Below are 14948 nucleotides of genomic sequence, written 5' to 3'. Positions count from 1 at the left end.
AAACTAGTGGCTGGAGCAAGCAGCAGAGAAATAGTGATTATCTTTAGTTCTGCTTATAAGCTTTAGCAGGCTGGTCTGAAGTGATAGCCTACCTTGGATTATTGTCTTGGCCACATTTTGTAAGGGAAAGTGGTGATTATATGGTTATAGTGCTGCAAAGATCAAGTAAAAAGCTGATTGTTGGTTGCATAATATTATTGACAGAAAACTGTCATCCTCAATTACACACTGAGAGCAGATCTACCGATTGCTCCAGCCCACAACACAACTGCTAAGGGATCGAGAGATAATCGCCCAATGATACTACATGACGATGTCACATGTTGGATACATGAAACACCCCTTGGGGAGAACAAGGAAGGGAAGCAACATTGGGGAGGGGGGGAGAGATGCTGAAACCCTGTCATTTAAAAGCCATTTCCTCTTCACTAAGAACTCTGAAAATTATAGTTTATGGAGTTAGGGAAGTTAGGGCATCTCTTCAAGTTACAATTCTTAGGGGGGAAGCTGTGACAGTTAAAGTGGTAGAAAGCCATGATAGGTTTGTGGTGTTGAAAAACCATGGCATCCTCCAGAATACTCCATATGATCACACCCTCCTCATCCTGTTCCCTCAAGCCAAGTCGCCACTGCCTTGCAGCACCCGCCCTGTTTTGCCTGTCTGGCCTTTTCTGTCCCCTTTCCCTTCTTGGCCCTGTTCTTCTCCAGCTCCACCACATCCCTTCTACCGGGGGGGCGGGGGGGGGGCTGCCTGACCTGGAATCTGGACTACGTGGTTTTTAACATGCTGAGCAGCAACTATTTCGTTACAGATCTCAAATCAGTGTGCTACACAAGTGATACTTCTTTGAAAAATTGAACTCAGAGAAGCAGCCTTCTTGTCTTCCACATTAATGTTTTTAAATTAATGCCCTTTATCTAGAATGGAAGGAGGAGGCTGAAGGAGGATGCCAAGCAGAGAAAGCGTCAGAGCCCCCAAGAAATCCTGTCAAGGCTGATTTTTACTAGGTGGTGCCTTGGCAAAAATATGGTGAAGAATGACTGTCACTTGGTTTTGTACATGACAGTTCTTGAGCTGACTCTCAATGGAAAGATTAGCAGTTGCTGTAGGAGAGAGAGAGTTGTGTGTTGTACATTTAGGGCTTATCCATGTGCACCTTTTGCCCCAATCTTTCTGGGCAGAGCTTCAATGCTCCTTGTCCAAGTGGTTTTTGGTTTTTTGCCCCAAACTCTCACAGCAAACTTCGGTTTTCCACAGATTGGTGGCTGCTCAGATCACTGGCACCAGGCATAGGGGTGCAAGGGGTTCTAGCCTCCTCAATATTTTGAGTTGGGGGCCCAGCTCCCCCCAATATTGAGGGGGCCAACATCCCCTACCACTGCCAGGCACCTTCCGTGTGCCACAGCCTCCATCCAGGAGTTGGGAGGGGGCTGGGCCCAACGAGGGTGAAGATCGCTCTCCATGAGTCCCACCCCCACTGGGTGCATGCTGAGGAGAAGACGGGGGGAAGGGGGGCATATCCGCACCCCTGGCTCAGCTCCAGCTTTTAAGAGTGTGTTTTTGCGGGGAAAGCTCTGGAGCAAAAAAGGGGGGCACTCAGACACAAGGAAAGATAAGTGTGCTTGGGCCCTTATTCTATGGGATAAAGGATCTTAAAAAGTGTATATTTACTTAAAACAGAGTCAATTCTGAATTAGGTAAAGGTAAAGGGACCGCTGACCGTTAGGTCCAGTCGTGGATGACTCTGGGGTTGCGACACTCATCTCACATTACTGTCCAAGGGAGCCGGCGTACAGCTTCCAGGTCATGTGGCCAGCATGACTAAGCCGCTTCTGGTGAACCAGAGCAGCGCACAGAAACGCCGTTTACCTTCCCGCTGGAGCGGTTCCTATTTATCTACTTGCACTTTGACGGACTTTCGAACTGCTAGGTTGGCAGGAGTAGGGCCCTAATTTCAAATATGGTGTGGCCCATGAATCACAAAATGGTGAAAAACCATGGGGGAGGGGGTAGGCTGACATACCATTTGGAAGCCCAAAGTTAATTGTGAAAAACTGAAGTTCACTTCAATCACTTGTTGTCATGTGACTCAAAATGTCCTGCTTTTTAAAAAATTGTGTGTATTAGGCTCTGTGGGTATCCTCCTTTCTATGATGAAAATGACTCCAAGCTTTTTGAGCAGATCCTTAAAGCAGAATATGAATTTGACTCTCCATATTGGGATGATATCTCTGACTCTGGTAAGGAGCAAGTAAAATCATTATCCTTTGTTGCTATTACTGAACATATTTTTTCTGCATCATACATTGTTTTAAATATTGCCTTCCCCTCTCCTCCCAACAGTACATTCTCATCTCTTCTTCTGAATCCTGGCACTTATTTTATTCCACTTTTCCTCCAGCTCCCACACTAAACTATGTCACACTGTAAGCATAATGTGGGGATAAGAGGACTCGTCCACACTTGCTTATTTTAAAATAATTTATACAGATTGCAGAATTTAGCCTTTCTTGGTGCAGAATTTATATGACCTGGTCATTGACAGACCTGGCCTATGATTCATTCACTGTGATGGAAGTTGACTTTTTCAGTTCACACTTTATATGAGTAAATTCCCAGTCCTCAAAATATTCAGCGACCATCACGTATGAGAAATCCAGTAATAATAATTTGGTAAGAAAGATGTGGCTTTATGAATAGAAATGGCAGTCTTAGGAGACATATAAATGTAGAATTGAATTACATTATGTATGGTCATTCACTTGATTGACTTATGACTGCTTTAATGCCTTATATGTGTATAAAATGCTCCTTACTTTAATCTACTACCAGAACCGACACCCTAACCCTAACTTGAACCCTGTGTCTCCCTGAGTTATGTCTCCCAGTGGGACACCATCATATTGTTTCAGAGGATTATATTAATGCAATATGCAAATTAAGATGAGCCTTTAATACCACTGTGTGCTTTTCTTGTACTTCCTCCTTCCTTCTCTGAAAACAGCTAAAGATTTTATTCGGAATTTGATGGAGAAAGATCCAAACAAAAGATATACCTGTGAGCAGGCAGCCCGACATCCCTGGTAAGCAGTTACTCAGTTCATTGCCATGTCCAGAAATTGTCAGCACCATTTGTCTCCATCCTTAATCACTGATTATCAAACTCTTCACTCAAGGGGCAAATACCAAAGAAGCCCAAAAGAGAGCAATTACCTTGAAAAATCCTTGCTTAATGGCTCCCACCTAGCATCATAGCAGGCAATGGCTTAACAGTCAACAGCATCGAGCTGTGATTGCAATCACATTACAGAGATAGGTTTGAGACTCAGTCTTTGCAGGCAAGGAGGGGGTGTCAAGGGAGAACAAAAGCAGAGAAAAACAGAAACTCTCACTCACAATGAAATAAGAGCAAATCGCTATTCACAGATGGCCAACTGTGTTCAATGAATGCAGAGGGGAGGGGTATATTCAGTGTCATGGCCATCCTACCCCATCCTTAATGCATACGTGCACATGCCCAATGAACCTCAAATCAGGGTGAGGTGTGCACATGATAATGCATGCTCGACCTACGTACACACATGTGCTATTTGTTACAACGGAAGCAGGTGAGGGGCTGTGATCCCACTGTCCCACCAAATATTGCCATATATTGTCAGTGTAAATGGAAATGCAATAAGAAGGTAGAAAGAGCGCCACCAATTCAGACCCTGAGCCCTTCTAGTCCAGCATCGTGTTTCCACAGTGGCCAACCAGGTCCCTATAGGAAACCTACAGGACATGAGGGCAAGAGCTCTCTCCTGCTATTGTTTCCCAGAAACTGGTCTTCCTAGGTGTCTTGCCTCTGATCCTGAGGGTAGAAGAGAGCTATCCACAATAGTCTGAACTTGTCTACTTTCTCTCTAAAGTTAGCAGCCAGCACCACATCTTGTCATAGGAAATCCCATAGTTTAACTATGGACTCTTTGAAGAAGTGCTTCAATTTGTCTCTCCCAAATCTCCACCATTCAGTTTCACTGGACTGCCCTGAATTCTAACTGGAAAATGGCAGCGTGAATCGGAAGTTTGTAGGCCACAAAATCTAGCATTGAAGAGCATTGAAGCGCTCTTCACATCTGTTCAGAACCATTTCCAGCAAAAAGGACATGTGAGAAACCTTTAACCATTGGTCAAAAACTTCACCAAGAGAAGGAAATAGTGTATATTTGAATGACATCATTCCATCATAGGCCTCAGGAAATTAAATAAGTCATAAAAATATTTCAAGCACAGATCAAATGATCAGGAACATACCTACCAGCAGAAAAGTAGGTCACCTTTTATATTTTTGAATGGAAAAGAATTTTCCAAGATGTTTTATCCAACGCACACAGCTTATTGGCCTGGATGATCATTTTGGTTAGTTATTGGAATAAAATATAATACACACATTTGAAGAGCTCCTAACACAGTTTTTCTTTTCATTTAACCATTTGATTCCCAATCAGCAATTGAATGCTGTTGCTAGAGGCCTGACAACATTTTCCTCCCAACCTTTTATCCATAATCCAGGCTTTGAATATAAGCCATCGGTTACAAAGACTGGCTTTCAGCAGGTTGGTATTGTAATGCCCTCTTCTTGCACACAGTGCTCTGGAGTTAGTAGTGTTTATGTCTTGTTGAAACCAAGACCATGCATTAACAGAAGTCCTACAGATACCAATGTAAGTGTGCTTAAGCCTTCAACTTCGAAGGCCAGTAAATATTGCCTACAGTGAAATACTGTGAGTCTGGCACCTCAATATGGAATAAAAAATACCGATAGCTCACATTGGGCTGTGCTAGATCATCACCATCACCATCATTTCAATTTATATACTGTCCTTCATCCATAGATCTCAAGGTGGTTCACAACATAACAATACAATAAAACAGACAAAATACATAATAAAAATAAGAACAAAACAAAACCAATAATCCCCCCTCCCACAACACTTTTAAAAGGGTATTGGATGTTAATCAGCCAAAGACCTGGTTGAAGAGGAATGTTTTTGCCTGGCACCTAAAGGTGTACATAAGGAAAGTATTTGCCTACTCAATGAAAACTATTTAAATTAGGACTGGAGTCCTAATTATTACAGCATGCAAGTCTTATTAGAAAGATAACAGGATGGGGAAGAGAGATGGCAGGCAAGTAGGTTAAAAGTTGAGGGAGATCTTAAAGTTGCAACCTGACACCCCTAATAGCTCACCACCTGCTTATAGCTTTGTGTAGACCTACGTTTTTCCAAATCTGGCATATATAAAAGCAAAGGATCCATGCTGAGCCACAAAAACAGGCCAGTGTTGGACTGTGTTGGACTGACATAGTCAAAACAAAATAAAAAATAAAAAAATTCCTTCCAGTAGCACCTTGGAGACCAACTAAGTTTGTTCTTGGTATGAGCTTTCGTGTGCAGGCAAGGTATCTGAAGAAGTGTGCATGCACATGAAAGCTCATACCAAGAACAAACATAGTTGGTCTCTAAAGTGCTACTGGAAGTAACAGGCAATGTTATTTCTGGGACCTGATAAATGTTTCTGGTTTTTTCTTTCATGCAACATCTGTGATAATAAATGACAGCAATTACCTTGATTAAGTACATCTTGTCAAGGCAGAATCCCGATCCTGTACTAAACCACAGAGTTCAGTTTTTAATGACTGAAAGGGAAAAGATGAATGCACAGAATTGTCAGCTCAAGGGCTAGCCATAATTTTTCATTTTAAAAAATTATAAGATCAGAGAGTGGAGAAAAAACCCATTTCATTCAAAGACTCTTAGAAAAAAATATAGGGACAAATCATGGCCTTATTAAATAAGACTCATTTAATCTCTTTCAGAGTCCTCCAATTGTTTGTTAGAGCAAGGCCCAATATTACAATTGCATCATTAAAAACAGTTTATGTGAAAGGATTATATTGTCACTCTGTGAAAAAGATGATTTACAGAGGAGCTGGTTCCCAGGCAATCCTGTTTAAAGTGTGAAATGGCTCCCTGAAGAGAGTAAGTGGCCTCTCCCAGTGCTCTGTTTATTTTGGAATCTGATTGGTGCTGGATGTGTATATGTTTCAGGGGTTATGCTCCTGCAGCATTATCTGCTACACAAACTTTGCACTTCCATCATCTGGCTGATTGTTTCCAATGAGGCTTTGGCCAGAGTGACTTTCAATAAGTATATAGATTCTGAAAACAGTGGAATTGAGAACTTGCCCAGTGTTCCATATCTAGGCATATTGAGAACAAAGCTAAACCCCTCCCAGAAACAAATCCAGGATGCCCCCTAAAATTGTTGTGCATTTCACCCTTGCTGTTTCACATCATAGACTGCTGCTTGTGAGATCAGGGAACTGCACAGCATGACAACATCCGCATACAAGCTGAGTTGCTGTAGAGAAGGAGGGGGAGATTCAACATATGGCTACTATTTAGGGGGGCAAACATATTATTTTGGTAACATTGAGTTCCAACCTCAGGAAAATGACCCCCCCATGCACACACACCACACACACAAGACCAGGAAAATAAGAGATTGCATAACAATATACCGTAGGTTTGAAATTGGAAGGATCATCACTAGAAAGCAAAGCATATTAGTAACACAACATGACTCCCATTACTATTACATATAACCCAAGGTTAAGATGCTGCAGTATCACCTACAATCTATGCTAGAGAACAGTGGAAAAACAAGGCAGAGGAAGAGAAAAACTGTCAACAGCCACTCATCCTGAAACCGCTGCTCACCTGCAGGCAACTGACAAGACATGGGTAGCAAAGCACGTAACTCCTCGGCAAACCAAAGAGCCAGTTACACTCTTTAATTAACCAGTGTTAATTAAACCATTGTTAGTATGCTAGTGCATGCTTGGAGGCAAAAACAGTGTGTACCTGGGTATTACATGATGTGTAAACCATGTCTGATATATCCAAAACAAAACAAAAAATACTTTCCAGTAGCACCTTAGAGACCAACTAAGTTTTTTCTAGGTATGAGCGTTCGTGTGCATGCACACTTCTTCAGATGCTTCAGATGCTTCTTCAGGTATCTGAAGAAGTGTGCATGCACACAAAAGCTCATACCTAGAACAAACTTAGTTGGTCTCTAAGGTGCTACTGGAAAGAATTTTTTTTATTTTGTTTTGACTATGGCAGACCAACACGGCTACCCACCTGTAACTAAAACAAAAAATAGTAATATTGATTACTTCCCCTCTCATTTGTGCACACACACACACACACACACACACACACACCAGTATGCAAAGGATGCAGATAATAATCTTTATCTAGGATTTCAGCCTAAGCAGGGCATTTCATAGGCAATTGCTTCTCCAGCCCTCCCGCCCTGTGCAGGCCACCACTGCCCCCTTCTCAGAGTATTGCTGATTCCCATCCTGCCATGGTACTGACTTCACACTATGGGTGTATTGGAACATTTCAGGAGTCATGCTGATGTTTCTGTATGGGCAGAAGGAGGGGTGCCCACCTGTCAGCAGCAAGATTGCTTCTGATACTTGAATTTGTGGCTGCCTCCTGAGTCTCCCAGACAAGCATCCACATGCTGCCCTACGTAGATATTGTGGATGGGAATTCCTCCTGGTCAGTTCAATCTGTTGTGCTTATTCATCCTAATTAAACTGTCAGGAAAGATGCCAATTAGTGTCACTAGTTTTGTAGTTACCTCTGCATTGATAATAGTACCAGATACTTTCTTGATCCCCGGTTAATCCTGTATTTGTCACCTGGGCATTCAGGATAGGTTAAAGTCAATTACCCAGCAATGAAAAAGGAATCAGGTCTCTGACCCTGAAACAGTCACAGTTAACTTAGGTGTGTGTGTGTGTGTGTGTGTGTGTGAGAGAGAGAGAGAGAGAGAGAGAGAGAGAGAGAGAGAGAGAGAGAGAGAGAACAGGGTTTATTTTGGATATATATGCCATGATTTATACCTCACATTTCACGCAAATACTGTAAGAGATTTACAAAAGACTCCAAACATTAACAGCACAATGCTGTTTTTCTGCTCCATTGAAGTAAGCCCCATTGAATTCAATGCAGCCTGCTCACAGGCGATGCTGAACACCCTTAACAGGAAGTATCAACACAGTCCTATACATGCCTGCCCCATTGCACTCCATGGGGCTTATCCTCGCTCAGGTAGGATTGCTTCCTGAATCGCACTGAATGCAAGTTTCTGGCCGCTTGCCTGTTGACTGGCGCGCACACACACACACACCCCTTCCTTCATGGCCAACACCCAGCTATTTTCCACTGGTTTCAGTCAGTGTTTACTTGTTCTAGGGTTCCATTATGGCTGCATCAAACTTCTTACATTTCATTGATTTGTACATTGCTGCACAAGACTTTTAATATTTCCCTTGGTAGTCATTAAGTGATTGATATGGGAACTAGAATGTTGTTAAGAGTGCATCACTTCATTCAGAGTCTTGCACAGTCTGTGCTTTTCTGCTAAGATTTTGGGTATGAAAACCTCAGGATCAGAACTGATTTAAAACTATGTGGTGTTAGTTCATTGCTTAGGGGCTATCCACAACACAATAGACCTTACAAAATAAAATAAAAAATTCCTTCCAGTAGCACCTTAGAGACCAACTAAGTTTGTTCTTGGTATGAACTTTCATGTGCATGCACACTTTTTCACATGCACACGAAAGCTCATACCAAGAACAAACTTAGTTGGTCTCTAAGGTGCTACTGGAAGGAATTTTTTATTTTATTTTGTTTTGACTGTGGCAGACCAACACGGCTACCTCCCTGTAACTGGACAATAGACCTTGAGTGCTTTTAGAAACAGCTGCATAGCCCGAGGCAGGGGGGAAAATAGCAAGCAAGCCAGTCAAAGCTTAGAAGTTATGTCAAGAGAAAAACATTGAATTTCAAGAAAGGTCTTGCACCTTTTCCCTTTGGCTTTAAGAGAGGGGTGACTGGGAGGGATGCAGATGTGGGGCTTTGGACTGATCTACTGATTTGCACCACCCTGCAGCTGCTAAAGGTGCCACAATTAATGGGAGAGAAGTTTCTGATGAGCAGCGAATAGCAATGGTGGACATGGCTATTCCCTATTGCCATCTAAAACAAAGCCTAAATGTGTGTGTTTGTGTTTGCACACTTGTACTTCCTCCTGCTCTTGCCTCTCCCATTTCTCCATTCTCCACCCTTCCTTTCCACTGTTGCCTTCTCTCACTGTCAAAATTTAGACAGTCCCTCAGGGTAGGGACCTGTCATGTAATAATGCTGCTATATTTATGGTGATTTAGTATTGTTATTTTGCCACTGGCCAGTGCAGATGTCAAACAGGCCTGGGAGCAGAGCACACATGCCTGGCGACTGGAGCTGGTCTGGCCTGCTTCTGATTTGTACCACACATATGTTCAGGAGAGGGAGGGCTTAGTGAGCTCCACCAGTGGGAAATGATGGACTTTTTTCTTTGTTTCACTGAAAAGTATCAATGCTGCAGCCCATTTTTCAATGAAGCCTATGACCAAAATATCAACTCATTTTAAGAGCACTAGATTGCACCCTATTCTTTGTAGAGTGAAGAATAGAGAGGAGAGCATTGTAAAACAATATTCTGAACCAAACATTTGAAATGTCTCATTTATCTTTTTTCAGGATTGCTGGTGACACAGCCCTCAGTAAAAATATTCACGAGTCCGTCAGTGCACAGATTCGCAAGAACTTTGCAAAAAGCAAATGGAGAGTAAGTTGTCATGTTCTCAGTTGCTTGTACTGTTGGGAAGAAATGACTTTTAGCTTTATAAGGGAGTCTGCTACAGAGCAAAACATGGACATTTTCCCACTCCTTTTCAAAAGAATACTTCTTATTTCCAATGGGAAAGTTTAGCATGGCGTAGAGGTGCAATTCTTTTGTGAAGAAGTTCAGTTGAACTGGGCCCTGGGAGAGGTCCTCTGAGATAATGGACCCATGATTTCCTTTCTCCTTCTGTTTCTGCTTTATAAAAGAGAAAGTTGGGAAGAGGTATGGTATGCTCCGCCCATATCCTCCATAGCACCCTGAACAATTCCAGTTTTGCAAGTCCAAAACACACATATCCTCCACCTATATTTATTTAACTGCTAAAATGCCTTTTTAGCAGTAACCCTGGCACAGCAAGTCAAGTTTTATAACTGATGGAATCAATGTCATTTATGCAGATTTAAATTATCAGGCACTATTGATTTCAAACTTCATTGATTTCAGTGGAACTTAAGCATAATTAACTTTCTAGGAAGTGGTGATAACAATTAACTGGTTTCCAATTTCTAAACTACTAATTAGTATCTAATATTTAGATTTCACTTTACTGTCTTCTTGCAGGTGGGTCTTCTTCTGTGATGGTATTGCTACATATAACTACCAGTAGCAGTGTAATGGTCATAACTGTCTAGTCTTGTCCCTTTCTGAGGGTGGGAGTGGTGCTTTGGATTGGTCTAGTGATGGAAGGGAAAGGGCAAGAGAGATAGGGAAGGCCATGTTCAAAACGGTATGTGGTGATGTTCTTTGTTCTTGGGTCACAAGTCCCAGGCACTGTCAATCACAGGTGGCATGGCACCATCAGCTGTATGTAGATACTGCTCATCACAGCTTTGGTTGTATGCCCTTAAACCCTCAACTGGGGAGTGAAACTTCATATTTGCTGGATGCAAATGTTTTCTCTTAGTATTGTGTGGAAATAATATTTTTGAAGTAACTGTTAAAAACACACGCACAAAAGCCACACACACACAAGCACATCACCAAATGATATGGCTAGTCAATAGGACATCCTATCTGATTAAAGAGATGTATTCCTTTGAACTCTGTGATGCTTTGTGCAAGGGCCACTTTTTCCCCTTCACCAGGTGCCAGAAGCCAGGAAAATACCCAAGAGCAGCTTGTTCATTTATTTCTGTGTTGTTTTTTCCAGCAAGCATTTAATGCCACAGCAGTTGTGAGACACATGAGAAGGTTACATCTTGGCAGCAGTTTGGACAGTTCAAATGTAAGCATGTCAAGCTCCCTCAGCCTGGCCAAGCCACTACCTGAAGGAACAGCCAGGAAAGATTGTGAGTACACGACCCCAGACCAGCAAGATATCAGCAGGCACTTAGAGGTCATCTGTGCCACCTCTCGCTCCCTGAGGTGCACACCTCGCTCAAACTGATGCTGCAGTGACACCTGGGCAGAGATGTCATTAACATTGGGGGGGGGGGTGTCTTGGGCTGGCTGCTTTTCTGCCTGCTTGCTTGGGCAACAGCCTTTCCTCATGGCACTGTCAGTTGCAGGTTGGGAGAAGGCAGCTAAGCAAGACAGCTAGGCAGCAGGCAGCAGCAAGAGGGTGGCAGGGAGCAGGGGCGTCGTTGGGGAGGGGCGGTAGGGGCGGTACGCCCCCAGTGACAGGGTGATAAGCGGCGGGTGGGGGTGACAAGCGGCGGCCACTCCCACGCGCCGCCGCTCCCTCCGTCACCCCGTCCGTGCAGCGCTGCTCCTCCCGGGGTGACCGGTGGGGAGTGGGGAGTGGCAGGAGGGGCCACCGCTTGTCACCCCCACGCACCGCCGCTCGCTCCGTCACCGTGGGAGCAGCAGCGCACAGTGTGTGCGGTGCTGCTGCTCCCGGGGCGACGGAACGAACGGCGGCCGAAAGAGAAAGCGGGCGGGGAAGCAAAGCCAGCGCTTGAACGCACCGCTTCACTTCCTTTTTTTCTCCCCTTTTGGTGCTCCGCGTTATGATGTCATGGCGCACGCACACGTCACGATGCCCCGCCCCCAGGGGTGCCTCTTGGCTTCCCACCCCGGGCGGCCAAGGGGCTAGGAACGCCCCTGGCAGGGAGGGGCTGCCTCCTTGCTCTGTTTAATTATAAAGTCAGACCTGAATCATTGCATTGGAGCATAGGAAGCAGCCTTGTACTTTCAGACTAGCTCAGTATTGTCTTGACTGGCAGTAGAAGACATTTTCACCACCTGCTACGCAAACTAGAGATGAATGGGGATTGAGCCTGGGGTCTTCTGCATGCACTGAGGCATGGCCCCTCCCAGCATAACACATTAAATACATTGGTTTTGGCCTGTAGTTCCTGAAACACAGGGATCTTAAACAGTGCTACACCATCTTTCTCCCAAAAGCACAGCATGTCTCCCAGTTGGTTCACTTGGACAGCACAACTGTCATATTTGAATAAATGGGATGCCTCTTATTTGCAACTGCTGTTCTCTCTCTGGAGACCAAACATTTGCACATTGGTATATTGTCAACAACTCAGTTCTGCACGGGCATTTTTGCCATGAATATCCAAAGAGTTAATCCAGTTTATAATACAGGATCTGAGTAGTGTCCAGAAAAGAGCTTTCCTCCCCCCCCCCCTTTTGAACAATTTGATGGGTGGGGAGAGGAGAAACTAAGAATGATACTGTTTGTCAAAGGAAACGGCTGGGGAGAGTGAGACAAAAAGTGAAAACATTTCACACAGTTTGCCAGAGCCCAGATAGACTCAGGATCAGGCCTGTTGTTAAGCCAATTGAGGCAGCCACCACAGGCAACAGATTTGGCATAGCATGAAAGGACAGCAAATTGTTGGTTATTTGGTTTTTTTTATTTTTGAAACATAATACATAGATTTTTTTAAAATTTGTTACTGCCAGTAAATTAAATAATTGTTGAAAGGAATGCTCCCAAGCAATGTTAGAAGAAGGAGCCTAAAGAAGTTGCTTTTCAAAGTGGTTGGGTTTCCTCCTCCTTCTTCAAATGGCTGTTACTCAGAAGTCTTCAAACAGGGCTCCAGGGAAGTTTATCAGGATTCCTCAATGAAAAGATTAGTGGGAGAACAAACTTCCCTACAGCTAAATGACATTGTAAGATAAATTATCAAAGTATATTGAAGGGGCTGCATGGATTGCAGGGATCGGGTATCTGCATGCATGTGTCAGAGCCTCAGACTAATCACTGGTAGAAACTGTTCTTGCAAACCTTAATTTAAGCTACACGCTTAGCTATTTAAACAAATTAAAGACTTCAGTGGCCTGTATACAATAGATCTGCATCCCACAATGCAAAAGGCAGTGACTCTCCATTATGAGGCATGAAAAACATTTGCTTCATGAACCCAGGGTTGGTTTCTTCTTCTAAAATGACAACAAAAATTCATTGTAGGTATCTTTATCATAAAAGATGAACTCAAAGCCTCTTCCTGAGAGAATTGTGCTTCTGTCATCATGCAAGAGATGCACTAATTGAGTCTGTTTGTTCTATGAGGAACGCACGAATTCCCCCAATCTCAACGGGGAAGCTGCTTGTGGCCCAGGTGGATAGACCATGCCCCACTGAACCCACAGCTGCTGCAAGATGAGAAAGGCATGTGGACTGTCATTCTGATTGCTTTTCACATTCACTATAGAGACAGTGCCCCTGAGGAATGACGGGCTAGAAGCTTTTCTACGAACTTTTTTTCTGTCTCTGGAAAGAGCAGTTCCCTGCAGGATAACAGGAATGTTGGCATCATCATAACTCATAATCACAATTTCATTCCACCCCCCCCTCCAAGGAACTCTCAAGGTAGCAGATGCAGAGTATTCCCATTTTAACTTCATTGTTGAGTCTGCCTGGTAGATTGGGCTGAGGAAATCACTGGCCCACTGAGCTTCGTGGCTGAGAACAGAACTGAACTGTATTATCTATTTGGGAACTGTCCCCGGAAATGGCAGCCCTGTGTCAAAATCTCCCACTCCCCATCTGTAACATCTAGTACAACTTTCCCAATCCCTTGAAATTATTGCACTGTGCATTTTTCCATCCCCAGTCCACATCACTGGATCGTGGGAGACAGGGAAATTCACAGGGTAATTAATGGCTTCAGAATGTGAGGTAAGTTATGCTAGACATTACAGAGCAGGGACGGCAAAACTGTAACACAGGCATTTTTGCACACAGTTGCACACAGTTGCGCACAGTAACACAGTAGCCCTGTGTTCATCATAAAATTCAGTTTCTCCCTGAGTGGGAGTGTAAATCTGGGTTTCCTTGTCTCTGCCCAACACTCAGACACCACACCACACCAGCTCTTTGTTTTTTCCATTGGTGGCTCCTGACTTTTGTCACTCTCTTTCAGGTATGTCCCCATCCACTCCCTGTAGTTTTGCATCATCGGCTTCATCTGCGGTTTCTGCTGTAGGAGAGCGGAGACCGAGGCAGACCACAGTGACCACAGTGCATACAGGGACCAAGTGATCCAGACTGCTGCTGCCCCCACCCTCTGGAAGAGGTCAGAGATGGGGGAAGCGCCCAGGCAGGCATGGAGATGCAGGCAAGCCTTCTCCCGGGTGATTTCATCCTGCATTGCAAGCTCGGCGAAGGACTGGAAAGAAGGATTTTTTTTAATGGCCATATTTTATACTGCAATTCTGAAATGTTGCGTTTATCACCAACTGCAATGACTCTGGGAGGGTGGGAAGGGTCAGATCTAACAGTATCTGGTGCTGAGTTAATGAATCTAGGAATGTTCTAATGGACACTCATGCTAGTTCCTCAATGATTTACTCTATTTTCAGTGTGGGTTAACAGTATATGCTTTTTCATTAACTAAAGGTCTCAACTGGATTATTTAAATAGAGGTGATTTCTGAGCATTATCATTTTCTTCTTTTCTTCTTCTCCATATCTGTGTTGGTTTTGTTCAGGGGTAGAAAGCATACCCAATTTTGCATTAACCTTTCAGATCAAAAGGGTTTCAAATGCATATTATTCTTTATCTTAGTTCCTAACATTGGACTGCAAACTTGTCTGGATCTTGCAGTGATGTGAAAACTAACTGCTTTCTTCCACCTTGTCTTGAGAAAAGGTTGGTTCCCTTCCAATCACATGGATGCTTACTCAGCAATGGTCTAATTCTGAGTTGGTGCTTATGAACCTGCAGCCAAGGCTGACATCTGAGTATGAG

The 14948-nt window shown here is 43.6% G+C and overlaps 1 protein-coding gene across 1 annotated transcript in view; it reads left to right on the top strand.

Moving 5' to 3' along the window:
- Nucleotides 1-14640, top strand: part of CAMK1D (calcium/calmodulin dependent protein kinase ID) — a 184396-nt gene extending 169756 nt beyond the window's left edge. Inside the window, exons 7-11 of the mRNA XM_033161870.1 lie at nt 2129-2241; nt 3006-3084; nt 9652-9739; nt 10947-11085; nt 14122-14640. Coding sequence (XP_033017761.1) covers nt 2129-2241; nt 3006-3084; nt 9652-9739; nt 10947-11085; nt 14122-14240 — 538 coding nt within the window. The 3' untranslated portion in view covers nt 14241-14640. The remainder of the gene's footprint in view (nt 1-2128; nt 2242-3005; nt 3085-9651; nt 9740-10946; nt 11086-14121) is intronic.
- Nucleotides 14641-14948: the final 308 nt, after the last annotated feature.

The sequence above is a fragment of the Lacerta agilis genome, chromosome 10 (genome assembly GCF_009819535.1).
Source record: "Lacerta agilis isolate rLacAgi1 chromosome 10, rLacAgi1.pri, whole genome shotgun sequence".
Taxonomy (NCBI): Eukaryota; Metazoa; Chordata; class Lepidosauria; order Squamata; family Lacertidae; genus Lacerta; species Lacerta agilis.
Note: the sequence above shows the minus strand (reverse complement) of the source record. Positions and strands in the feature narration are given on the sequence as shown.